We start from the raw sequence: 26,367 nt of genomic DNA on the forward strand, positions 1-26,367 counted from the left end.
TTTTAAGTATCCACAGCCTGCGATAAAGCCCCTGCTTCCAGCCCCCCCGGACGGCCAAGACAGACTACAGGCGCTACTGAACCACTGGTGGCGGTCAGCCAGGTTCCAGGTCCCGTTCGACTCGGTTGCCTGAGATGTGCATGTCTTATAAGACAACATCGGGCTCTGGGCCGCTCCCTGATCCCTCATCACCGTCACCCATCGCCATCCCGGACCCTCGCTACACCTTTGGGCATCAGGCCGCCCACAATTCAGGATGAATCCAGCGACACACTCTGCCGATCTCTTCGGAAGCGCGCCTTTGCTCAACGACAGCAAGGGGAGCGTCTCCGGCGTGACTGAAACCGAGGAGCCCCGGGAACCAAACTACAGGACGGCGTCCGGCAAGTACCGGTTTTACCTCTGGCGGAATTTGTACCCGGCTATCAAATTCATCATCATCTTCGGCGTAGTGGGCGTGCTCCTTGCCATCCCCGTCATTGTCATCAACGGCGAAGAGATTTCTGCAAAGGCCAACATTGACTTGGATGACTTCCTCGCCCAGCAGACCCGTCAACTTGTCTATTACATCTTTGGTTGGCTCTTTGTGTCATGGATTGGCCTTGCTATCTCGTACCTGATCGGTACCGCTCTGCCGTATCTTTTCCGCTTTGTTGCTAGGTACGCCAACGTTCTCCAATGCCTACGCCCGTCCGCGGAACCAAGGAGACTAACAGGACTCCCAGATATGTGAACCCGGCACATATGCGGTATTGGAGGATCCTGCGCACCATGAGGCGCCCCATCTGCGTTGTTGGCGTAGTCACCACCTCGTACATCGCGTTTGCTGCGGTACGTTTGTCCACCCCGTCTCGTTTGTTGCGCCTCCTCTTTGCTATTTCTAATGTCTTGGTGCTCTAGTTAATCTTTTACAACCGTAACAATCTGGCAATCGCGTACGATGTAGCCGAAGAAGATCTGGTGTGGATCGATATGATCGAGGACTTCCTGCAGCAGGGCTGGCTTTGGGCCTGGTTTTATCTTGGCGAGAAGGTTGTCATGCTCTACATCACGATTCATTTCCACTTCCGGTCCGACCTAGGCCGCATTACGCACTCCAAGGATATGCATAATACGCTCATGGCGCTCTACGAAGCCTCGGTTTACCTATACCCGATCGGAACACCCGAGTTCTCCGAGGAGGACATCCTGATAGGCAACGCTACCGGATCTGAGCATGGTGAATACCGCGTCCGAGCGACCCGCTACCTCAGCCGGCTGGGCATCGACACGTACGCCCTCACCTCCTTCTTCGGCAACTTCCTCTCGGGCGACCCCAAGTCGCACTGGCTTCGCCCCGGCTCCAGCTATGCCACTGTCGAGCGCGCCCTAGCGAACCCCAAGTCGGCCGCAGCTCTGGCGAGACGAATCTGGATGTCGATCGTGCCGGTGGGCAAGGAGACGCTGACGGCACAGGACATCGCCGAGGTCTTGGGCCCCTTCCGCAAGGAAGAAGCCCAGGGCTACTTCAAAGCACTCGACGAAGGCGAGATTGGCGACATCCGTCTGGAGGAGATGGAATGGACCGTCGCCGAGGCGGGCCGCATCCGCCACAACATCTACAAGAGCATGCACAACGCCGATCACTGCATTAATACCTTCGACTGGGTCATGCTCGCCGCGCTGGCCTCCATCATGCTCTATTTCATCCTCGTCTTCTGGGTGCCGGCGCTCAAAGAGATCCAAGAGACCGTCAAGATCCTCGGCATCGGTCTTGCCTTCGCCCTCGGCCGCACGCTGCACCACTTCCTCGCGGGGTGCATCTTCATCCTCTTCGACCACCCCTACGACATCGGCGACCGGATCGAGCTGTGGAGCGGCCAGACCAACCAGTCCGTCTCCCTCATCGTAGTGCGCACCTCGCTGCTCTACACCGTCTTCAAGCGGGTCGACAACTGGATGGAGCTGCAGGCCGGCAACGAGTGGCTGCAGCAGTGCCGCATCGAGAACGTGACGCGGTCCGGGTCGAACCGGCAGGCGGTGACCATGATGATCGACATCAACACGTCGTTCAAGGACCTGCAGTTCCTGCGCAGCGAGCTCGAGGCCTTCCTCAAGCAGCCCGAGAACCGGCGCGACTATCTGCCCAACCTGGCCCTGGGCATCACCAGCGTCAACGAGCTCAACAAGCTCGAGCTCCGCTGCATCTTCACCCACCGGTCCAACTGGTCCAACGAGCCGCTACGCGCCGCCCGCTCCATGAAGTTCATGTGCGCCCTCGTCGCCACCATCCGCAAGATCCCCCTCAACCGCCCCGACGGCGCCACCCTCGGCCGCGAGTTCAACCCGGCCCACTACGTCATGCTCACCCCCGACGACGCGGCCAAGAAGCGGGAGGAAGTCGAGGCCGAGGAGGCCGCTCGGCGATGGGACGCGCCGCAGAAGAAGCCCGGGTACGAGCCGGTGATCGATCTGAGCGCGGCGCGGCGGGAGGAAGGGGTGAGCGATGAGGAGCTGGTGAGGAGGGCGATGGAGGAGGCCGAGAAGAAGCGTCGGGAGGAGGAGGACCAGGAGGCCGAGGAGTTGGCGGCGAGGCAGAGCTTAGCGAAGATCCCCGCTGTGCCGAGGAAAGCGCCGCCGCCGAGGAGCGACGCTGGGGGGTTGACGACGGGGTTTCAGGCGGCCGGTGCGGGAGGGGGTTTGAGGTCGTTGCCGCACTTTAAGGCCTGATGATACTTACTTAGTAGTAATGGAGGATGGAAGAGGGCCCCGGATACCGTGCTGTTTTACACTTTTCTTGTCTGAGCGATCGGACGATGGCTTCATAGGGTTTAGCGAGAGCGTTTTGGTTAGGGCTATTTTCTTAAGTCGCGGACAGCGTATAATCAAAGGATACTTAGATCATCTGCAAAGCTCCCGAGCTACGCAGGATGGCTAGTAGGACTGGAATTGGAGGGGCAGTGCCGTGTATGACGCAGCACGGCCCCTGTCTGAGCCGTCCACGGTTCCTTGTTAAGCTAAGGCTCTACTAAGGGACTCCAAGATACCTTGGTTCGCTTACAAGAGCGTACACTTTGTTCTACCGAGGCCCCGAACTGGGCGGGTTTTTTGTGACAAAGCTGGCTGAGCTGGACGTAACGCTTTCCCTGACCTCCAAAGAATTAGAGCCAATAACTGTAGTCCTCCATGTCGCACCGCATACCCCTCCCACGGATGCTGTAGACAGAAACCGGGCCGGCTACCCCATCAATTCGCACGGTTGTGACTGAAGTTTCTGTCCCAGAAGAAGCCAAAACACGAACAATTACCTTTAGAGCTGCTGCGATAAAATGGATTCTCCCTTGCCTTCTGGCTCAGGGGACTCACCCTCTGCGCCGCAAGACTTGGACGTTGCGATATCCGTCTTGGCCCTGGTCACACGACGGCCCCCAAACCTCGACAGACTGCCTACCGAGGAGATATTACCGTCGCATGGGGGCCTTGAGCCTGACGATAAACTCGATATTGTCGAAGACGCTGGCAGGGATATGGACATACAGGTGGATCCAGACCTCCGAACGCTACGGAACAAGCTTCTCGACCGGCTAGCCGAGATTCTTGCCAGATACAAGACGGATCCCAAAGACAAAGGGAAGGCGGGCCTTGATGCCAGGCACGTCGCCAGTACCATGATGATTGTCAACGAGGCGTCACGGAGGGTCAAGATTTTCTGCTCCAAGAACGAGGGGCTTGACCAAGAAGATGACAATGGGGACGTCGAGTTCCTTGCTCGCTGGAGGATATGCATGGAGGGTATCGCGAAGAAGGGTAAATCGCTTCTTTGGGGACTCGCTGTGCAGTATTAATTTTATCTTTTCTTTAGGCTACGCTACGACGGACGATACAAACAGCATGTTTGACCTTGTATTCCGGCATCAACGTCCGCGCGTCAGCTACTACAGTCGAAGGCTGCGTGATGCCTTGCGCGCCGAAAAGCGAGATGGACTCCCTCCCAAGTGCGACCGCTCCAATCGAAGCGAGTTGGTCTTGTCCGAGGATTCTGTGAAAAAGCTTCCACCGGTTGGGATTCGCAAATGGGTCGACGACAGGGGTAACAAGTTAAAGATCCGTCCCAGTGGCGTAGAGGCGGTTGAGTCAGCCGCTTCGGGGGTTGCCGTCACGGCAGACAGCCTGAGGAACGTTGTCAGCGAGGTTGACACGGTATTCCACATACTGAACAGCCTCTGTTCGGCTTCAGAACTTAAAGAATCGCAAGGGAGTTCGCTGCTCAAGGGACTGATATCCGCTACCTGGACTCTGTGGAAAAGCGTCAGGCATCGGTCACACATAAAAACTCGTCTCCGCCAGCAATTGGAGGGACTGCAAGACGGAAACAAGCGCTACAACAAGGTTATCTCGGCACTAGAGTTCCTCTGCCGGATCCGCCAAAGCGTCTTCACCTTCATCCAAGCTGCTGCCACGGCTGTATTTTGGCAGTCGATCGAGTGCGTCCCGGTCCCGGTCCCGGTCCCGAAATCACCACGACACCCGGAGCCCGATCCCACAAGGCGTTTTTGTCTGTCACGAATCATCACAGATCGTCTCGGGCTCAAGCTCAATGACAAAGGTAGGACAGAGTACTTGCGGCGAGGCTCGACCAGGGCCAACTTCCGAAAGATTTGGAAAGAGAAGCGCCATATCCACGCCGAAATCCAGATACTGCATGCATACGCAACTTCGATGATTGAACATGGCATTGGAGGAGGGTGGGTTCCGCACACGTACATAGGGTGCATTCGGCGGTGCTACATGCTCTGCTACTTCTTCATCCTCTCGTACGGCGGTCTCCAGGTGCGAGGCATTCACGAGACGGTGATGCATCGATGGGCTGTGCCCGCCATCCCCTCTTCCCAGTATGCAGGCATCAACGCAAGCAGATTCCAAGCTGCAACCGAGCGCCTGCTGGTCATCATCAAATCAATACTCCAGGAGCTGCTGGCCCAGCCGTACCCGCTTGTCGACAGCCCGCAGCTCCTGGCACAATCTTCCGCGGCTCTTTCCACGGCAAGAAATCTTCTAGATCGGGAAATATCCAAGATGGAGAAATCCCAGCTCAACACACGGTAAGAAGTTTTGGTAGTTTACATTTGGTGTCTCTCGTCGCGTACGCTAACTGCTAGTGATATCAACATCGTCGACACAGACGGATCATGACCATGCCCATGACATTTGGCGACAAGGGGGTCGTCATTGTGGAGGACCCGGGCAGACCAGGATTTGCCTATACCGCTGGTGGTCCCTTGGGCAAAGGCCGAGAGATGACGCTGGCAGAGGCCGAGCTGTGGAAGGACAACAGCATCCGCTCCCAACTCGACTTGAAAAACCTCGGCCAACCACCTCGGCCAACCTTGGCTACTCCAAAGTCCTGCAGACGCTGTGGCCAGCCGTCGCAACTGCGCTGTTCGGCGTGCAGAACTCGATATTGCTCGGCGTCTTGCCAGAGGAGACACTGGCCGCGCCACGTCTTCGTCTGCGCGGTGCCGGCGCGGCCCAACGATGCCGACGACCTAAAGATGGCCGTTAGACTTTCCAGGCACTCCCTCCGTGATATAAATCCGCCCAAGGTCTAGAACCTGGGCCGGACCAAACCAACTTCACTCAGTGGTTTTTCGCCAACGACCGCCTCTGCAGACTGTTCGGCTTCACCAAATGCCTGAATCTCAACGACGTCGCCAACCTCCTGTGCGTGTATGACCATATGCTCAAGTTGTTGGGCGTCCCGCTTTTGGCAAAGCTCGCACCCTCCATCGGTTCGTTTCTTCTCAACTTAAGCCTCGGTATCCTCCAAGGCGAAGAAAGCGCCGATCTTCGTGTCAACTGCCCATGCATGACATGGCTCCTCTCGTTCTTCCACAATCTAGTAGAGAATGGCTGGATGGAAATCCCCGACTAGGACGGAAGTTATTACTATCAGGGGGTTGGGCTACGGAGGGCCGAACATGCGTTCGGGATCGGACCGCCGGAAGATGATAAGCCCCCATTTCCGCTGACCGCGAGGCTTTGGAGCGGTACCTGGACACGCTTGTGCCCGGCTTTCGCAGGAACATTGCCAACTTTGTGCTGGGTGATGGCATGTTTCCGAAGCTGAAGGGCAGAGCGGTCTTCCCCAATGGCAGACCGTATTGCTACTGCGTCGTGCATGATACTGTGGCGCCCACGGGGTTGGATTGGAGGGTTCAGTGGAACTTTCTTGAAGTCTGAGGGAGGCCTGAAAATAATGCAGAGGAGGGAAGAGAGGGAAGTGATGTTGATGGTGATGGGGGAGGTGTTGTTTCGACACCCCCTAAGCGAGTGTAAATATTAAGGGAACAGAAACACAGTTGCGTCCGATGGGTTCTAAGGTAATCCTGCCCTGTCCACTAAAGTGAAACTGTATTACGCTATAGTGTGAGTGTAAACCGGAAATGGATTTCTCACAATGTCAGCTATTGGTATTCCATAGGGCTAGCTTTATGGTCTCGTTAACTTACCACCCGCGTGTGAGGAGTCTATTGCCACAGCCACCAAGAACTAATAACTCACAAGTCCATCTCCATCACAAAATATCCCTGTCCGTTCGCAGTACTTATCATTGCAACTAATCTGCCACCCAGCACATATATGCTGTTTCTTCTCGAGCTGAACTTCTGAACAGTACTCTCGATGCGATATTTGCCGTGCTAGTGGAGCGATTGATGGTAGGAAAATTGTTCAGGGACCTGTTAGTAGCGGATCCGCATGACATGTTTTGAAATGCATTTTATTTTAGCAACCGCTTGCCTACTACCAGAGGTATAGTACCAACCCAACCTGGTTTTACCCGATGTCGTTGAATATGGGTGAATCAGCATTCCAGCATCTCGATATCTCCGCGAGACGGCCCGCAAACAATGAGGGGTAGGCCTGAGTCCCGTGGGAGCATCACATTTCGGTCGCTTCCGGTAAGGTACTTTAGTTCCTCCCAATTTTCCTATGACATCTCCAAAAGACTTTTTACCAGCGGGAAGTCGATGTCGCCATCGACCGACGTGCTAGCCGCAAAACGCAGATTTCTATTTGGAGCGGCTCTTTGTCTGCCTCGCTAAGCTAGTAGCATTAAGAACGTGTAGATGTCGATCCATGATTTAACAAGGGACCAAACTAACGTTTATCACCATTATTACTTACTATTTAAGTGCCCCCACAGCGAGAGCCCGCCCCCTTTCCCATCATGTTATGTGGGATACTTACGGGGCTCCCTCGGGATAACATCCCGCGTGTCTGCTTTCCTGACCCTCTATATCGTCTCCGAGTGCGACGAGGCCCGGTTTGGGACTGTTGAAGGGGAGATGACGATTCTGGTCCGTACAACACAGAGTTGCCTCTGCAATATCATTTCCCCTGACTGGGCTTCCGGGCGGATAATCAGTTGGTGGAGGGGGAAGCCCAATATCAGATCGCCGGCTGCGGATTGTTCAATGTCATCGAATTCGGTCCCGGCGGAGACTAAGGTACCTTACCTAGTGAGGGTTCCGAAACCGAATCATTGGGCTCTACCAATTCCGGATCAAACCAATGTCACCTGACAGTTCACCGACCTTTCCCTGTCGTCCAATCTTCGTGGGTCAAAATCGCCCCATCCTGAAAAAGACCTTACCCACCGCCGAAATAGGCCGCAAGGGTATTTCGTCTAGCGCAAACCGCACCAGCACCGAGAAGCTCAGATCCAAGTCCAAGAACCCGAAGCGGAAGCCAGTTCCCTATATATATAAATATGCCTAAAGAGGTGAGTGGTAAGGATAAGGAAGACATTCTGGAATACTGGCTCAATGCGTTAGTAAAGTTATACGTCTTTCCTGGGTCGTTTCGCAGTTGACTAGGTAGGGACAGAATGGCGTGACAAAGGATGATCTCGAATGCCACTCTGAGAAAGGCCCGAGGACGGTGGCTGTTTATAGTAACGTGCCACAGTATCCCGGAATCATCTGGTTCTCTGGGAAGCACTGTGGAGAAGAGCCAGCGGCAGGAGATTGGCTATATGATAAAGAGGAAGTCTGGAGATATGGTTCAATATATCAATACGAAAGAGCAGAATAAGTCTGGATAGCTAGTAGTTTATGCATTCTCATTATCCTGCCGCTCCTGGTTCTCAATCATCTTCCTTCCCCAGGCCATAACTTCAACTCTAACAGACCTCCACTGAACGTCGCAACCATTCGAAAGAGGACTAATACGCAGCCGTGCATAGTCCGGCGTGGTGTATTACAAGGATTTGCGCAAAGATCTGCGACTTCCGAAGATTGCCTCCCAAACATGAGGAAAAGATAGGTAATTTACAGAACCAGGACATCGGTTAGAAACACACACGGACTGCTTATCTGGACGTAGTCATAACTTCCTTTGATAGAACACGCGGAACAGTTTTCTTATCCCGTGAGACCGATAACGACAGATCTTTCCACAGCTCAAACCCAATTGTGACGTTGGTTTCATTAATAGGTTCGACAATTTCTTCAGTAGGGTGAGGGCTAACCTCAAATCATCGTCCCATCAATGCTGAAAGGCTCTCTCTCCGGCGCTCGAGGACGTTAGCAAAGAGAGCAAATTTATGAGCGATTCCATACGTTTTCTCTATAAATGCGCATTCAATGTGTACTCTACGCAGACTTCAATAGCGAAGATTGCAGAAAGACACTAAGCTAAACGTCGAGATGCGGAGAAGCTGCCCGGCGAAGACTGACATGACGACTTGGCCGGTCTGATTGATTCAGCTAGAGGTTCTCACGTTTGCAGACACCAAGGGAGATAATAATTGTTTACTCGGCTGTCAGGGGCATTGGCATGAATGAAGCCACCGAGAGGGCTTTTATGCCTGGAATGTCTCATGTGTTGGGCTAATGAACCCGTTTTATGCTCTTAAGACCTACTATGCCTATGTTACAATAGCTGATGGTTCAGGGCTTGGATTAAAGTAATTGGTTCAGTATCATGATCTTCAATAACTTTGAGGATCTTACCCTTCGGATATCGTCACATTGGTCCCTAATACCCAACGTAGGACCGCTTAACAAGAAAGGATGGGTTGGCTTCGTTAGGCATAACAAGGAACTAATTTGGCCCTTAAGGAGAAAATTCCTCAAGGCGTAAAAGATCCTTGGTTACACTTAATTGATTACGGATACTTTAGTGCAAGTCATGAAATCATCAGCCTTTATGACAGAAAAGATTCGATGGCTTTCCAAGACGTAGCGGTGCAACAGCCTAGGCCCTCGCATGGTGCAGCAAACCATGCTTCGCCAATCCTCAGTCTAGGACTTGTGACACAATCTAGACTTTTACATCATGAAAGAACCACGGCAGAGGGGATCCAAAGGGGGTCTCGGGACCGAGGACACCCTCATCGGCTTTCGGCTAGGACCCGTGACCAAGCGAAGGAAGCGGCTGTGACCGACAATACTTGTTTCAACAGGCTCCAGTGGGGGCTTCAGCGGCGTCATGTGTATCCGCACTCGGTGATAGAGCAAAAGATGTGTTTGGTTGGGGGCGGTGATGCCCTTCTGTGGCGGCTTACGTTATCCTTTCGGATTACTAGACGGCGGCTGGAAACGGCTGCCTCGAACCCATCCACAAGTGTCGTCGAATGGGTTATAGGCTCTTTAATCCGTATGTCAAATCATAGCTCGAATAAGTTTCACGTGCTGTGCCCGAGACATGCCACTGATGTCTCCGCTTTATCCTTAGCGGCTGTCCTTCAAGTAACCTCGCCGTGCGCTGATTGCCGTCAGCCCCGGGAATTAATCAGCATTTGAGCAATCATCCCTCCCTACTGCATCGCTTTCCATTTGCTTGTCCTTGAAGTCCGTCCCTCCCGTATGGTCACTCTAGTGGTACAGATACATCGTATCTACTACTGGCGCTCATCGGTGTGGAGGGTGGCATTCGTCACCTAGTGTATATGTCAACCCCCCTACAAAGTTGCCCCGTGAGGCACATACATACCTTAGGACCGTTTGCTAGCACCGCTTGTCCTATTTTAATTCGTAGGCTGTTTACTGTGCACCCATTACATCCATACTAATGTCTAGATGTGGCGGTTGTTCTATGAGTATTGCGTGTCTGACGCGCAGCCGCTCCATGTCGGCAGATATAAGAATGATTCCATCTCCTTACAAACTGTTCAGTTCTAACGAAACCGCTACCCCTCCACCTTTCCGAACACTTGTCGAGGACACCATTACCCTACTTTCATTCACATCTGCCCTCTAATATTATCTCGATCTGAGCATTGTTACCCTCCCACAAACAGAGAAAAAACAACCAACGCACCATGTCTCTTGCGCGGTTTTTGACACCAATCCTCATTCTGCTGACTGCCTCCGCAGTTGCGCACGTCCGGCTGAATGTTACCGCAGTTGGTGCACAAAATGGTGTCTCGACTCTGGAGTGCTGGGAGATGGATTCGCCCTTTTTTACATCTGACGACATGCACGAAGCTGGTGCCAAAGTTACCCAGCTGGGCAATGTCTCTACTCTGTCCTTGTCTGTCAGCCCGCCGGGGCGACTGATAAGCAGACATAACACCCCTAGGAACCAGTACGCCCATATGTCTTGGCCATTACGTGTTGGTAGCTAACGTGATACAGATGGGTTATTCTGCTTCAAGGCTTTGTACAACTTACGCTTCCCCATGACAACTCCACCGGCGCTTATATGACGCCTGGGGCATTGGGCCTCATTTTTGCGGCTGACACCCCCGATGTTAGCCGCAGTGGCCACATCAGTAGGATGCTTGGCAACACCGAGGCCATCTACCTTCAGATCCCAACTAGAGACGGAAAGGTTCCGAAGCATAAAAAACTGCACATGAGTCCCTGTGTTCCTGAGGAGACGGGTGGTTGGAGGCTATGATCTCATGGGAAAGACGAAGACACCACGTCCCAAAGAGCATGGTACCGGTTAAAGTTAGGGTTCACATCCTATCAGCTTAGATGAAATGCCTCCCCTTATACTCCAGGGCAGGATAGATCTAGCGAAAATATAGTCTTTGTTTCGCAGTAACTAGTACGGTATAACGTATCTTATAAGCGAGCGCCACTTATAAGCGAGCGCCCTGTTTTCCACGCGACGCGTTCCTCCTACACCAAACATCAATTTTCTCATCAACCCAATATGCCTCCCACTTCAAAGGAAGCCAGGGTAATCTTGGCCATTGAAGCTATTCAGAATAACCCAAAACTCAAGATTGCAACTATAGCAAAGATCTACGACGTTGCCTCCCGAACTATACGTCGTCGACTAGCCGGCACGCCTGCACGACGCGATACTCCGGCTAATTCGAAGAAGCTTACTGAATCCGAAGAGCAAGCTATTGTTCAGTATATCCTTGAGCTAGTTGCACGTGCATTTCCACCTAGACTTACTGGTGTGGAAGATATGGCCAACCAACTGCTAAAGGTATGCGATGCGCCCCCTGTCGGCAAGCTCTGGGCCCACAACTTTGTCAAACGCCAGCCAGAGCTCCGGACACGTTAGACACGTCGGTACGACTACCAGAGGGCCAAATGCGAGGATCTAAAGGTTATTAGCGAGTGGTTTGCACTTATACAGAATACCAAGGCCAAGTACGGTATTGTGGATAACGATATCTACAACTTCGACGAGACCGGGTTTATAATGGGGGTTATCTCTACGGGTATAGTCGTTACAACCTCTGACGGCCGTAGTAAGGCAAAGCTAGCCCAGCCTGGTAACCGCGAGTGGGCAACAGTAATCCAGGGTATCAATGCCCTTAGCTGGGCTATCTCTCCCTTTATCATCTTAGCCGGGCATTACTACCTTGCTAACTGGTACCGAGAGTACAACCTTCCAGCCGACTGGTGTATTGCGACTACCGACAATAGCTGGACTACTAATACAGTTGGCCTAGATTGGATCAAGCACTTCGACTACCACTCAAAATCCCATACAACAGGTGCATACCGGCTATTGGTCCTCGACGGCTACGAAAGCCACCATTCGACCGAGTTCGAGCTCTACTGCAAGCAGAACAACATCATTACGCTCTGCATGCCTCCGCACTCTTCCCACAAGTGCCAACCACTCGATATTGGCTGCTTTGGGCCACTGAAGCAGGCGTACGGTCGCCAAATCGAGGACTTAATGCGTATGCATATCAACCATATCAGCAAGCTCGAGTTCCTCTGTGCCTTCCGCGAGGCCTTTTTTACTTCTATAACAAAGAGCAATATACAGGGTGGCTTTGCAGGGGCTGGCCTAGTGCCGTACGATCCAGAGAGGGTACTTTCTACACTGGATATACAGCTTCGTACACCAACACCCCCACCCTCACAGCCTGGTACTACACAACCTTGGGTCTTCCAGACGCCACACAACCCTCGAGAAGCCGAATCACAGTCAACGCTTATCAAGACTCGCATTGCCAACCACCAAAACAGCTCCCCGACTTCAATGTTGGCTGCAGTAGACCAACTAGCAAAGAGTACAACAGCTGTAATGCACGAGGTGGCTCTTCTTCGTACGGAGGTCTCTTCGCTCCGCAAGGCCAATGAAGCGCTAAGCAAGCGCCGGAGGGCCAAAAAAACGCGCGTACAGCTTGGAGGATCACTTACTGTACAGGCTGCACAAGATCTACTGGCCCAGAAGGATGGAGGTGGGGAGGTAGCTGAAGGTATACAGCCGGGTGGTAGTAGTACAGAGGGGGGTCGTACGAAGATACGGTGCTGTGGTGTGTGTGGCAAGCCTGGCCATAATGCCCGTACCTGCCGGGAGGCTGCAGAATCGTCTGATTCAGCTGTTTCTGATGTAATTGTAGTTGGTTGATACTGTTGTTGTGTTGCAATTGAGGATAGTTGTAGTAGGGTTGTGGAAAATAGGGCGCTCGCTTATATGTGGCGCTCGCTTATAAGATACGTTAATACTAGTAACACCATCCATTTTACATTTGGCAAACCACATCGTTGAAATAACTTAATAAACAAACACTATAATAACAATTCAACCCGGGGTATCGGCGTTTGAATCCTTTTCTTTCTTTTTTTTTTCTTTTTTTTTTTGCCCCCCCGGGGGGGGGGGGTTCTATATATATATATATTTGTTTCAACTATCATTCTCAAATAACGTATTTGATAAGCGAGTCGTACAGATAAGAGAGTCGTCACAGTCCCCACCACCCTACAACAACTATCCTCAATTACAAAACAGTAACACTAGGAACCAACTATAATTACATCAGAAACAGCTGAATCTAACGATTCTACAGCCTCCTTGCAAGTACAGGCATTATAGCCAGGCTTGCCACACACACCACAGCACCGTATCTTCGTACGACCCCCCCCTGTACTACTATCACCCGGCTATGTACCTTCAACTACCTCCCTACCTCCATCCTTCTGGGCCAATAGATCGTATACAGCCTGTACAGTAAGTGATTCTCTAAGCTATACACATGTTGTTTTGGCTCTCCGGTGCTTGCTTAGCACTTCGTTGGCCTTGCGGAGCGAAGAGACCTCTATATAAAAAAGAGCTACCTCGTGCATTACAGCTGTTGTACTCTTTGTTAGTTAGTCTACTGCAGCCAATATTGAAGTCGGGGAGCTGTTTTGGTAGTTAGCAATACAGGTCTTTATAGCCGTTGACTGTACGTTGGCTTCTCGGGGGTTATATGGCGTCTGGAAGACCCAAGGTTATGCCGTACTTGGTCTTGGTATTTTGTACAAGTACAAACCACTCGCCAATAACCTTTGGATCCTCGCATTTGGCCCTCTGGTAGTCGTATCGACGTACCCAACGTATATTGAGCTCTAGCTGGCATTTGACAAAGTTGTAGGCCCATCGCTTGCCGACAGGGGGCGCGTCGCATACGCGTAACAGTTGGTTGGCCATATCTTCTACACCAGACAGTCTAGGCGGAAATTCATGTGAACTAGCTCAATTATATATCGAACAATAGCCTCCTCTTCAGAATCAGTGAGCCGGCGTGAATTGGCTGGAAGATCGCGTCGTGCAGGCTTGCCAGCGCGTCGGTCAGGAGGGTTATAGGCGGTATATCGTAGAACGCAGCTGCAGCTCGGAGGCTTAATTTTTCATCTTTTTGAAGAGCTTCGAGGACCAAGAGTATCCTGGCTTCCTTTGAAGTAGGAGGCATATTGGGTTGTGGAGAAAATTGATGTTAGGTGAAAAGAGGACGCGTTGTGGTAGGGACTGTACGACTCGCTTATCTGTACGACTCGCTTATCAAATACGTTAACCATGATTTATACGGCAGTAAAGAGAGAAGACATGAAACGATAATCCTCTTGCCTCGTAGATTATTCTTCTGGAAATCAACCCATGGGTAAAGCTTCAAAGACTAACATCTCCAGACAAAGTGTGTGTCTGGGTCAAAGCTCCTATCAGCATTGGAAAGCTGCATTAATAGGCGCAATATTAGTGGCTAAATCATTGTAAAGACCACCTATAATGCTAGCATTGCAACGGGCGATGGGCCAAGAAGCGCAGTTCTGAGGTATCGAGCAATAAATGATCCTAGATATGGTGATAATATCGGAATGCTGAGTAAAAGAGAAGCTCAAGCGCTGCTCAACACCACAATCTTGGACGCAGAGACTACCCCTTTATCCAGTGAGCGACTGACATCGCGGAGTATCAACTTGTGTATCCCAGGCTGGCGGCATTTCCCCTTTTTCCGCTTCCTTTATTGCGTGACGGCGTATGGGTAAATAATATATCGGTATGGCATCTACCGCCCCGTCTCCACCCCGAAAGGCAATGGCTTCCACAAAACCTTCCTCCCAAACCACCACAGCTCGTCTTGCCATGTATTCCAGAAGTGGCTGCCAAATGGCGTTACTCTAGTGATATACTGAATCCCCAGCGCATCCAACGCCGTCTGCAACTCTCGCGCCTGGGGAAACACAAAATCATACAGGCCATACGCAACCATAATGCCCTTCTGCATTAGTCCAGGGTTGGCAGCAACCGATGCGGCGTCGATGTAAGGCGCGTTGGTGGCGGGCGAGAACATGCCATAGTAGTCGAACTTGTCGGTGGCGTTGACAAACATCTCGTACGCCAACACGCCGCCCATCGACAGCCCGGCGAAGGCGCGGCAGCTCGCGTTCCGGCAGACGTCGAAGTGCTCCTCGACCCAGGGGAACAGGAACTTCTCAAAGTTCTCGCGCACGCGGTGAGCCGGGGGGATGGGCACGCTGAGAGATCGGTTCCCGTAGATGAAGCGCGGGCCGTCGGCGTCGAGGTTGTAGAAGGACGGCGTCACCACTACCGTCGGTGGGATGTGGCCGAGGCGGATCAAGTTGTCCATGATGTGGCTCATGCGCCCGAGGTTCTCCCAGTCGGCGCCGTTGCCGCCGGCCCCGTGCGACAGGTACAGAAGCGGGTACTCCTTGCCCGGCACGCTGCCATACTCGGCGGGCAGGTATATCGAGAAGTCGTGCACATCTGGGCCTGGATGGATGGAGCCCGGCGAGGTGTAGTTTACCGTCTTGACAGTGCCGCGATGACCCTCCGGCGCGTCGAGGGCGTAGTCAAAGTTGGTGTTGAGCTCCGGCGAGGCCTGGAACTCGGCGTTGAAGGGCACCTGGAAGTTTGACGACACCTGGTCGCCGCGCACGTTCATGAAGGGAGGCATGTCCGGGTCGATGACGAGGTGGCCCGTGTCGATGCTGCAGTTGGGCGCGTAGTTGCAGTTGACAAGGTATGCGAAGCTGTAGGTGCCGCTGGGTAGCGGGGTGGTGTACGTCCACACGCCCTCTTCGGGCTCGGAAAGGTTCATCTCATACGGCCACCTGTAGGCAGGTTCGGCCGGCAGACGCGGCCAAGGGTTGCTAACATAGAAATCCCCGGGCTGGTAGTCGTGCGGGTCGTAGCGCCCGTTACTGCGGTACTCGGTGCCCGTTGTGTGGAACTGATCGGTGAAGGGTTGCATGCCGCCACCGATCAGAACTCGCTCCGCCGTCGCATTGACATATCGGAAGTCTACCTCGTAGCCGGTGGGGCCGCGGTCGGTTTTGCGGATTGTCACGGAAGCCGAAGCTTTGTAGGCGAGTAGCCCAGTAAGAGCAAGGCTTGCGCGGACGACCATGTTAACGCGATAGGACGATGCTGAAACGCTCTCCCGCGCGGCGGATTTGGCGTATCAGGCCCGCTTTATATTCGGGGTCTGTCCCGGCGCGCTGTGTTTTGGTTCCGGGGCACCCGGTTCCGCCAACCGCAGGCTAATGGGGCATCCGGTGGATAAATTGCATCATCCTCGAGGACATTCCGAGGCACCGACCAACGTAACTATGTATGATGTTCGGTCCAGACCTGCCCATTCCAGGTGCCTGTTACAGGTTGGTTCACGGATACACGGTGTATCTTAAACTTATACCTAAAAAGAATGTTCGCTCATCCTCCCAAAGCCACTTACCAAGATACCCAATACTTTCCGACTAGACTTGGCAACTCTGCCCCAAGTCACTAATTCCATTCGCCAGATAATTCGGCAGAGAGTGGTCGTGATCAGGCGGTTAGCATTCAGTACCAGTGACTGTACAACGGTCGGATTGCCATGTTAGTAGTATTACTTCTGCTATTGGGCCGTAATTAATCGCTGCGCAGACCGCTCTCCATTATTGCAAGCAAGATTGTGCTTGGAAACTCTTGGGGTCGCTTGTGACAATGACCTTCACGAAGTCTTCAACCAACCAGCTAGTTCTTCGAGCTTTCTGAGCATGCTCCGGGACTGTCATGGTCAAGTCAACCATTTTCTCACCCATGTCGAAATATTTCTCGCGCAGCCCCCACAGTGTTGTCACCCGTGTGCTTGACAGGATTCCATTTCGGCAATATCGTAGTGTGGTACACGTCCCCCTCCATACTCTGAATGTTTGAGATTTCCAAGTAAGAATCAAGGTTCATAACAGTGAAATACCGGAGGCTCATCTCCACTGAGAATTTTGAATGTAAAGCTCAGCTCCTCTCTATGGCGGACCTCGTAATACCCTTTGGGATTCGGGCCTTTCAAGTTGCAGTGGATAGAGAAGGAGCGCTCAGACGGCAAATGGGGAGCATTGATCTGAATTGCCCCGAAGATCTTGGACGTCACCAGATGCTCTAGAAGTTTGACTAAGCGACCCGGACCTACTGTCTCCGTGGTGTCCAAGGGAATCAGGGCAAGTCAGAAATCTGTCCGCCCATGGCGGCTTGAACTTCATAGGAGCAATTCTCGTTGACGATGATGATGAAAAGATACGGTGCCTCGTCTCTGGCTTCGATGCAAACACGCACGTGGGACCCATGTTCCAGAACCCCCAACTCGTCAATACCCGACAATCCAGGCGTTAGCCAGATTCAGACCTTGTTTGTGCTGATGGAACTGATTTTCTTAGATTGCCACGTGCGGTGCCTCTCCACAACAGGGTGGTTGAATCCGACCGCCAGGATTACCTCCGGTTTTCTCCTGACAACTATCTTCACTGCCATTCCACCGCTTTCAATTATACTAGTGAGTTGGGGAAAACTGTCCACAGAAGGCGGGACCCTCTGGTCCATGGGCCCAACTTACTACCTAGGATGGCGCTCCGGGGCCTGGAACGTGCCGTAGGCCAATTTTTCTTTTGCACCATAAATAGGGCTATCCTGGCCATTGTTCTTTAGACAGGACAATCAATTCAGCACTCTTTTCCACACCTTTTCCGGGCTCAATTGGCAGCTTTCTTTGAGTACAAGGAGATTTAGTGGTTTTAATATCCAATGCAAACGAGGCTTCTCCTTGAAGTTTCCCTCAGGGTCAAACTCGAGATCAGATCACACACCACTTTCTCTTTGTATTTAAGTCGTCTTCCTTTTCCTACTACAGTAAATAGATTTCAGACTTCAATTCAACAACGTATGTTTCCCACAGTCTATGACGAGCTCCTTGCAGGCGTGACAATTTTACATACCTGAAGTGGGTTTCCAGGACCCCAAGTGTAGTTAGGCACCGTAATAATTTAGCGATAAATTCAATAGATCTCTCAAAAGCATATTTCAAGATATCTAGTATACAGTACCATGTTCATTAATGGACTAGCAGTTGATGTTTGAAAATGGTGACGTTGTATATATAAGGGGCGCTGTGGCATCCAAGATTAAAATGTTCGCAACGATCATAAGACTGATTCTGAAAGCATCCATACCAGGGGCCCATACTTTATTACACTTGGGCTACAACAACTCCTACTAGTTATCCCCAATAGCCACCACAGTCCCCCTTTTCATGCTAGAAGAATCAAGCTTTGCATCAGAACCAAATGGCCTATTGTACACTTCGGTAACAACCCAGGCATTCCAACCACACTGACGGTTACCATTCTCGTCCGCAGGACGTAGGCCAGCTCAAATTCAACGCCGCGTGCGGCAACAAACCGAGAGTCTCCATACGACCTGAGCCACGACTGAAGTTCTGAACCACTGCCTTCTCTCCCGAATCCTCAAGTTTGCGTGAGTTGGCCGGAGTATCGCATCGTCCAGGCCGGCCGGCAAGGAATTGCGAATGGTTCGATCGGCGGTGTTGTATATTTTCGTTGCGGTTCGGATGGAAGCCACGATTTGTTATAAAGAAATGGAGTGTTCAAAGCAGGAGAGTCGCGTCGCGTGAAAAGTGCGGCGCTCGTTTATAATGCATGTTTGCACGTACATTAATTATGAGGTGAGCAAGAAGCGGCCCCGTCACCATCAAGCAGCAGACCGCAGATAATTAAGCGAAGTGTGGCGTATTGAGCGACATGGCCATGAGCAGGCCAGAGATCAGACCGGCGATGGGGAGCGTTAGGACCCAACCGGTAAAGATGAAGCCCATCTGGCGCCAATTCACGGCGCCAAAGTCGAGGTTCATCAGGGCGACACCAAAGACAGCACCCGTCAGGCACTGCGTTGTACTAACAGGCAGGCCCAGCCGGCTGGCAAGCAGCACGGTGATGGCTGCGCCAAGCTCCATGGAGTAACCGCGCGTCGGGCTGAGCTGCGTGATCTTGTTGCCCAGCGAGCGGATGATGTGATAGCCAAAGAACCAAAACCCGGCACCCAGCAAGAAACCCGCCACAACAAGGATCCACACGGGCGTGTTGACATCCTCCTCAACAGTACCGTGCTGCCAGACATCGTACGCAGTCACCCAAGGACCTACAGCGTTGGCGACGTCGTTGGAGCCGTGGGCGATGGACATCATCATGGCGCTCGCCACCTGGGCGTACGTCCACAAATGTTCGACGCGGTTATCGTAGCGTTTGGCGCGAGCATGCACATCGGCCAGCGCCAGCGACGAGTGCGTCACGCAGTCGCGCGTCACACCCTGCAGGAAGATGTATTTGACGAAGCCCCAGAGCCGCCGCGGGTGGTAGATGGGCAGGTGTCGGTTGGGTGCCAGGAAGCGGTCCTCCGGCTCCGGGATGCGCTTGATCCTGCCTTCCTTGATTGCGGTACGGATAGCTTCGGCGACGGCGGCCGGCTCTTGGTGGCTGTTCTCGGCGTCGTTCTGGGGGACTGGGCCCTCGGGTGTTGCTTGGTCCTTGGGCTGCTGCAACTCAGCCAGCACGCCGCCGGCAGAGGTGGTTTGGGCGGTGTGCTTCTGCTTCTCCACGTCGAGGCCCTCCGACTCTGTCGCATCGTCATAGTGCGCGCTCGCGTAGTAGTCCTTGACCACGTTGTCGCCCTTTGCTGGCCAGTACAGCGGGGGATCCTCCCTCCAGAGCAACGGACCCAGGGGGATGTGCCACACCCGGAGCCGCGTGTCCTGCTTGACCAGGCGGCGGTGGAAGTAGGGCATGAAGAAGACGTAGGCGATCACGAGGCAGCCGCCGAAGGTACCCAGCACGATACCGACGGCCCTACCGGTGCCAAGCTCGTCAAGGCCGATGCCAGGAGCCTCGATGGTGATGAACAGCGCGAGGACGCCGCCGGTGAAGGCCAGGTAGAAGGGAATAGCGCGGAGGGCTTTGGTAAGGGAATCTTCGCGCTCGAGGATAAAGAACTTTAATGTTGCGAAGAGGATAGCCGAAAAAGCGGCGGCCAGAAGGGGCGCGATAGCCCACGAGGCGGCAATCTGCGAGACGCTGCCGTCCTCCCACGCCCACTGCACCTGGGCCTGGGCGGCGATGCCGACGCCCACAAGAGCGCCGACGATTGTCTGAGTGGTCGATACAGGAAAGCCCAGGCGGGTAGCCAGGATAAGCCAGAAGGCGCTGCCAAACTCGGCGCAGGCCATGGCGAGGATAAGCACCTCGGGCGTGTTCTCAAAGCGCCTGATATCGATGATATCGCTCCTAATGGTGCCCGTGACACGGGCGCCCAGCGCCACAGCGCCGACAAACTCCGTTATCATGGACAGGGCGCCGACTTGGGGCATGGTCAGTGTCCGCGCAGCCACGGATGTGGCGTACGAGTTGGCCACATCGTTGGCGCCATTACCGAAACTGCTCGCGCAGAACGCAATGGTGATGAGGGCGATGATCCAGTCGTATCTGTGTAGGGGCATGGCGGGCGACGTTCCGCGGCTATTGTTTTTCGATAGACAGCCCGTCGCATAAGGTTGCTGGTACGGGTACGTAAGAAAGGTCCAGATTCGGTCAACTAAGACACGATCATCCAGATATATAAAACCAGGACGATTTATCTCTTTGTTTTCCTACTCCTAGGCATCGGGTAACGCACGCCGAGGCTGCCAAGATGGATACCGAGACCAAAAGAAGCAGTTTATCAAAGTTTCTACGACGCCGTTGCATGGCACAGCACGTCCATCGCCAAAGTTATGCCGATCGGGAGATGCAGGCGTCAGCCAATCAAAACATGCAAATGAAGCACGTCGTCGCAAGGAGCTTTATTATTCACCCGCTTGGCTACCCTAGGGTGTGTGCCAAGTCAGCAGGGGCACAGCACAACATTGAAGAACTGTGTGGCTGCTAAGCGTAAAATGCCCTCCTTAGTGGAGTTAACCCATCGCAGAAGAAACGAGACCCGCTACGGCGGGGCCCGTCACAGCTCTCCCCAGTTCTCTATACGCTGGTCCGTCCCGGGCCCTGGCCCCCTTTTTTTACTGACTGAACGAACGGTCTGTGTGTAGTAAAACTGCCCCGACGCCAGTCGGAATCTACCTTTTCTATGGTCTAACCATGGATTAGGAGAGTACCAGTCCACTAATTTGTACTTTAATTAGATATCGACTGCTATTACTGTCGCTTCATCCTTTTCCCAGTTTGAATGTCCAAGCAGCTACCGCGTCGAAAGTAGCTTCGACTCGAGGATAAACTACAATGATGTCATGAGTCAAGCGGTTACTGCTTGGATAGTGAAAGTGCAAAAAACACATCTTCACCCACATGCTAATCAAAAGAAGAGGGAGGACAAAGGTGGCCAAATGTCAGATAGACAAGATAGACAAAACAAGCGAGGCCCAGGCAACCGCAACAACAGGCTCCTGCAGTCTAATCCGGTCAAAACGATTATACGGACAGCTCTCCTCTGGTAAGATTGTCCGCTCTAAGGAGCAACGGCCCTACTTAAGGTACCTACGGTGCGAAATAAAAATGAGTCCCCTGCGAGTTCCAGCCCGCGTCAAAGGTACCTATACAGATGGCCAAGTTGCCGGCCACCTTCCGGGACGAATTGATATTTCACGACGACTGCGCGTGAAATATATCTGGATTGACTCGCTGTGCATTATTCAGGGTAGTGGGGCGGATTGGAAGCGGAGGCAGTTTGAAGAGTCGATACCTGATCTACGAGAATTTGTACGTTACAATCGCAGCAGCTGCGCCAACAAACGGACATGGAGACCGCTACCGCACAAGCCCTGAGACGAAACGGGTCCAATAGACCCAACGGGGGTCAGATGAAGACGAATGCTCCCAGTTATACCTGAGACCGCTGTTTCGACATTCCGACATGCATCTTAATAAAGCAGTTTCCCTCTGCTCCAGCGGGCTTAGGCACTCCAGGAACAGCTTCTTTCACCCCGGGCGCTATAATTCTGCGATATGGAGCTCATTTTCGAGTGCCAAAGAGACAACCCGGTGCCAGTGTGGCAGAGCGGAAACCGCAGCCAAAGTGAAGGCAGAGTTGGTCCACGTGCTTGAGTCTGGCCCCTTCCTCAGACCCACCCATGCTCGAATTGACTGGCGCCGGATGGTCGAGCGGTACACGCGACTAGGGCGTACTTTTGATAAGGACCGCCTTCCCACGTTGTCAGGCGTGGCCCGGCATATGAGGGGCCAACAGGCGAACGACTACGTGGCTGGGATTTGGGGATCCTCATTTCCAGAGGGCCTCTTATGGCGAGTTCATCTCCACGCACCCATTTGGGGAACGGCGCCCTGGTTTTTCAGCATCGCTTACAGACCTTGGGCATCATCATGGCCCTAGGCATCACTAGCGACAGCCGGTCACTTAGAATTTTCCGCACCGCTTGAACAGTTGGAAAGCGGTGGTGCCAATTCAGGAGGCGGCCTGCTTCCCAGTTGAGAACGACAGATAGGGACAGGTTCGAGGCGGCATCTTACGCGTAAACGGATTAATTACATATTTGCTTTTGCGGTGGTCGGTGTATAAGTACAAGTGCGCTCCGGGCAACAGTGATAAGAGGATGACGAAGAACTTTTGAGTGCCCTGACTGGGAGTTTCAGAGTGTTGAGGCGCTGGGGGGTTTGGTGCTGGACTCGATCCAACTCTGCTTGTTTCCGGGCCATGACTTCTAACCCGGAGAATAAAACATGACTGAGATCGTCTTCATCTAGGTCTTACCATCAACAAAGTTGTTTGGTCTTCGGTCGGTAGGACGGTGTCAAACATACGAGCGCATCGGGCTATGCACAGGGGGTTGCATCATGCACCATCAGTTGAGGACTCTCCAAAGGTCAAGCACGCAACTTAGAGATAGTTTAAGCTCCGTGGACTACTCAAATGCCAATCTTTTAGTTATCCCTCACAGATTCAGGAACTAATACAGTTCGGTTCGGCTGGAAGTGAATCCATCAGGTTGAGGACAGAAAGAACGGTAGTGGAAGGGGAGGAGATATGTTGTAGGGCAAAGTGTTCCATCCGCTAATGTACGCCATTCGTCAGAAGAATTACATTAATGGATACTGACGAACAATCTTCTCTGGTTATTGAGTTGGGAGAAACTGTCCCCAGAGGGCCACACTTGCTAGGATGGCGTCCCGGGGGCTGGAACTTGCTGTGGGCCCTTTATTTTTCGCACCATAAGTAGGCCGTCCTGACCATTGCTCCGTATACAGGACAATCAATTCAGCACTCTTTTCCGCACCTGTTGCAGGCTCAATTGACGAACTTTCTTTGCGTACAACCGATCTCCTCTGATTAGAGGAACTCTATCTGCATATGTTGGTAAACAAGCCGTTGTCGGGTGGAAGGTATGTCTATTCGGTGGTGGCAATGGATGTGTATCACATTTGACATTCCGATCGCTTCAGAAGTTTTGAATATTAGCGTTACTATAGATTACGGGAATTAATTCTTGAAAAAAATGTATTTCGAGTGAAGGCGTTCACAGTAGAAACGACCAACATAAGAAATATAAAGTGAAGACCAGGTTACCTGTCAGAGAACGTTCACGTTGTCCGCCCGTCTCTAGACGCGTTCACGTCCCCGCATGTTGCAACTATCAATCATAATGTCCGCACCAATTTCAGCAATTCCGTAAACTGCCGTCTGAATGTGGCCAGAGACCAAAACCGGCATCACGCTGGCGTCGATGACCCGCAAATTAGTCGTGCCGTAAACAACCAATGACGGGCTTACAACGCCGCCTCTGTCTCGCGGCAGCATTGCACACGTGCCGACGGGGTGGAAAATGGACAGTGTGGTATTCAGGACGAAGTCACGCCACTGGGCATCATTGTCGTTTTCCGGCACGGCTGCCAGACCGGGCTCGTACTCGGCCACCCAGAGGGATGAGAGTGGGTTTGTGTTGGCAATTTTCCGCACGTACTTGATGGCCTCGACAGCGGCCCGTATGTCGTACTCGTTGGAAAGATAGTTGGGATTGATCTTTGGTTGATCATTGAGGTTCGAGGACTGAATATGGACGCTACCGCGACTGAGGGGATGCATGACTGCAGCGATTAGAGTAAAGAAGCCCTTTCCGTAAAGCGGTGTGCCGGGTTGCGGGTAACCCTTCACCCCGGTGTATCCGTCAGAGAAGATTACCTCTAGCTGAGGTACAGCTGGGTTGGAGAGAAATTCCAGTCTCTTTTGGTCGGCAGGCGAGTTGGACATCCCGACGGCTTGCTGGGCGAGGGAAAGCAGGGCGGAAGCACCGTTGCCAATCGCCTTGGTCCAGGTCAGAAAGGTGTAACCACTTCCCGTGTAATCGTACATAGAGTACTGGCCGGCACGCCATAGACTCAGTTGCTCGTCAGCAAAACTTGTGTTGTACCGTAGGATGTCGAATGATGTGTAGTTGTCCTTGAGCTGGAATGAGCTCTGGATGCGGATGTGATCTTGCAGGTTCTCCCCGACCCCTGGTAGGTCGATGAGCTGGTCAATGCCAGCAGCATCGAGAATCGACCGCCGGCCGATTCCCGACAGCTCGAGGAGACCAGGGCTCTGGATGGAGCCTGCAGAGAGGACTACCTCCTCGCGGGCCTGGATAGCCGTCCCGTCTTGGAGAGTAATCCCTGTAGCGACCTGAGATCTGCCTGACCTCCTGAGGTTGATCTTTGCCACGCGTCTGCCGGTCACGACATGGAGATTGGAGCCGGCGATCGGGATATATCCGTTGGCCGCGTATGACCTATTCCAGATTGCCGAGTCGATATTACTAGGCTGGTACATGACGCCCAGCGGATCCCCGCCCAGGGATTCAACGTTGAGCGGCACCCCCAGGCTGTTCATTGTCGGGATCCACAGTTTTTGATGCTCAGAGATGTAGCGGTTGATGACGGTCTTGATCGGGCCTGTAGTACCAACTCCCGCCGACCCATAGTCTGCCGATGGTGTGAAGGACTCAGCCTTCTTCATAGCCGCAATCATGGATGGCCAATCCCAGCCGGGATTACCCATGTCTTCCCAAGCCTCATACTCTGGGATGCTAGCCCTGTCCCAGCTCATCAGATTCAACGCGGAGCTGCCTCCCAGAACCTTGCCTCTTGGGACTGCAAAAACACGGCTGTTGGCCCCTGGCTGCACGGCTGTCGTAAAGTTCCAATCATAAACAGTTCCTAGCGTAGAACCTTTCCTGCCTGGAATGTTAATGCGCTCCTCGCCCGGGGCAGATGGGCCAGCTTCGATGAGTAGAATGCTCGCGTATGGAAGGCCCTGACTCAGCCGAGTAGCAACGGCCGATCCTGCCGTTCCCCCACCGATCACAATCTGGTGCATTTGTGAGCGACTGCAGCAGCGATATATGGCAATTATTGGCATCCGAGGAGGGAGACCCACGTAATCATAGGCCGTGCTAGCCGTTCCATTGATGACGGGAACGGCAAGAACCGAGCTGCCACCGAGCCCCGCAGACAGGGCCCAAAGGAATGAGAGGAGCATTTTCCACGCGGACGGCAGGGCAGCAGATGTCTCACACCCTAGCGTGCATCGGTGGCAGAAGGGGCAGAAGTGTGTTTTTATGTGTAGAGACGTATGCCCAAGCTTTCCCCTTTGAGCTAAACTGAAGGCGAGAGCTGGCGCTTCTGGACACGGCTCGGCTCCCAATAGTGCGAAAAACGGGAGTACTTTACTACGGTACGCTGCTTACTACCTGCATTAGCCTGCCGTCCCGGTAACCCCTGGCGCACATCACATCAAATCGCGTCAAAGACTAGGCCCGTGTGGCTCCTGATACCGACGATGCCGGTATCTGTGACCTGTTACTATAAATATCTGCTGTGCCTCCGCCACTGGGTTGTGGTACGCTAAATCTCTCGGTTCCCAAGTCGCCCCCCTTCACCGGCGAATCATCGAGGTGGATCGCTCTTTCCCGTCCGGATTCAGAAGCCGTTTCCAGATTTGCATCGTGAGCGAATTTTCCCCGGTTGTGAGATCAGTTTGTTAGCTTCAATCGCCAAACCAACAGATAGAGCTTCACACATTTGATGCAATCCGTAAGACCCCACCCTTGCTCTTCCACCGTAGCTTTTCTTCCAATATATTCGTCGTATTCTCATTCTTGCCGTCAAGTCCTATACCCGACACCAAATGAAGTGTAACTCCGCCTGCCTGTGCAGCGGCGTTTTCCGCTAGGGCCGGTAAGCAGCAGTGTATATAAACTGTCACTCAACCGGAACATGTCCTTGATGGCGTGCATGATGCGGGTCTTGCTAATACCGCCTTCACCACCCACATATTGAAGGTGCTGCTGGTTTCATCTTCCTGGAACCACATTCC

At 52.9% G+C, this 26,367-nt stretch overlaps 5 protein-coding genes across 5 annotated transcripts; 2 read left to right on the forward strand and 3 right to left on the reverse strand.

Annotated features, from left to right (window-relative positions):
• Positions 1 to 256: 256 nt before the first annotated feature.
• Positions 257 to 2,709, forward strand: MFIFM68171_05772 (uncharacterized protein; the record flags this gene model as incomplete). The annotated part of the gene is made up of 3 exons (XM_071061192.1): positions 257 to 660; positions 726 to 831; positions 901 to 2,709. 3 exons carry the CDS (start codon positions 257 to 259, stop codon positions 2,707 to 2,709), a joined length of 2,319 nt encoding a protein of 772 aa, XP_070917293.1.
• A 599-nt stretch (positions 2,710 to 3,308) lies between these two features.
• On the forward strand, positions 3,309 to 5,911 carry MFIFM68171_05773 (uncharacterized protein; the record flags this gene model as incomplete). Its single annotated transcript, XM_071061193.1, has 4 exons — positions 3,309 to 3,786; positions 3,842 to 5,081; positions 5,162 to 5,537; positions 5,621 to 5,911. The coding sequence occupies 4 exons, from the start codon at positions 3,309 to 3,311 to the stop codon at positions 5,909 to 5,911; spliced, it is 2,385 nt and encodes a 794-aa protein (XP_070917294.1).
• Positions 5,912 to 14,734: 8,823 nt separating this feature from the next.
• MFIFM68171_05774 (uncharacterized protein) lies at positions 14,735 to 16,096 on the reverse strand (the record flags this gene model as incomplete). Its single annotated transcript, XM_071061194.1, has 1 exon — positions 14,735 to 16,096. The coding sequence occupies one exon, from the start codon at positions 16,094 to 16,096 to the stop codon at positions 14,735 to 14,737; it is 1,362 nt and encodes a 453-aa protein (XP_070917295.1).
• Positions 16,097 to 18,733: 2,637 nt separating this feature from the next.
• Positions 18,734 to 20,509, reverse strand: MFIFM68171_05775 (uncharacterized protein; the record flags this gene model as incomplete). Its single annotated transcript, XM_071061195.1, has 1 exon — positions 18,734 to 20,509. One exon carries the CDS (start codon positions 20,507 to 20,509, stop codon positions 18,734 to 18,736), a length of 1,776 nt encoding a protein of 591 aa, XP_070917296.1.
• A 3,107-nt stretch (positions 20,510 to 23,616) lies between these two features.
• Positions 23,617 to 25,530, reverse strand: MFIFM68171_05776 (uncharacterized protein; the record flags this gene model as incomplete). Its single annotated transcript, XM_071061196.1, has 2 exons — positions 23,617 to 25,359; positions 25,429 to 25,530. The coding sequence occupies 2 exons, from the start codon at positions 25,528 to 25,530 to the stop codon at positions 23,617 to 23,619; spliced, it is 1,845 nt and encodes a 614-aa protein (XP_070917297.1).
• Positions 25,531 to 26,367: the final 837 nt, after the last annotated feature.

This window comes from Madurella fahalii (assembly GCF_045866475.1).
Source record: "Madurella fahalii IFM 68171 DNA, scaffold_3, whole genome shotgun sequence".
Classification (NCBI taxonomy): Eukaryota; Fungi; Ascomycota; class Sordariomycetes; order Sordariales; genus Madurella; species Madurella fahalii.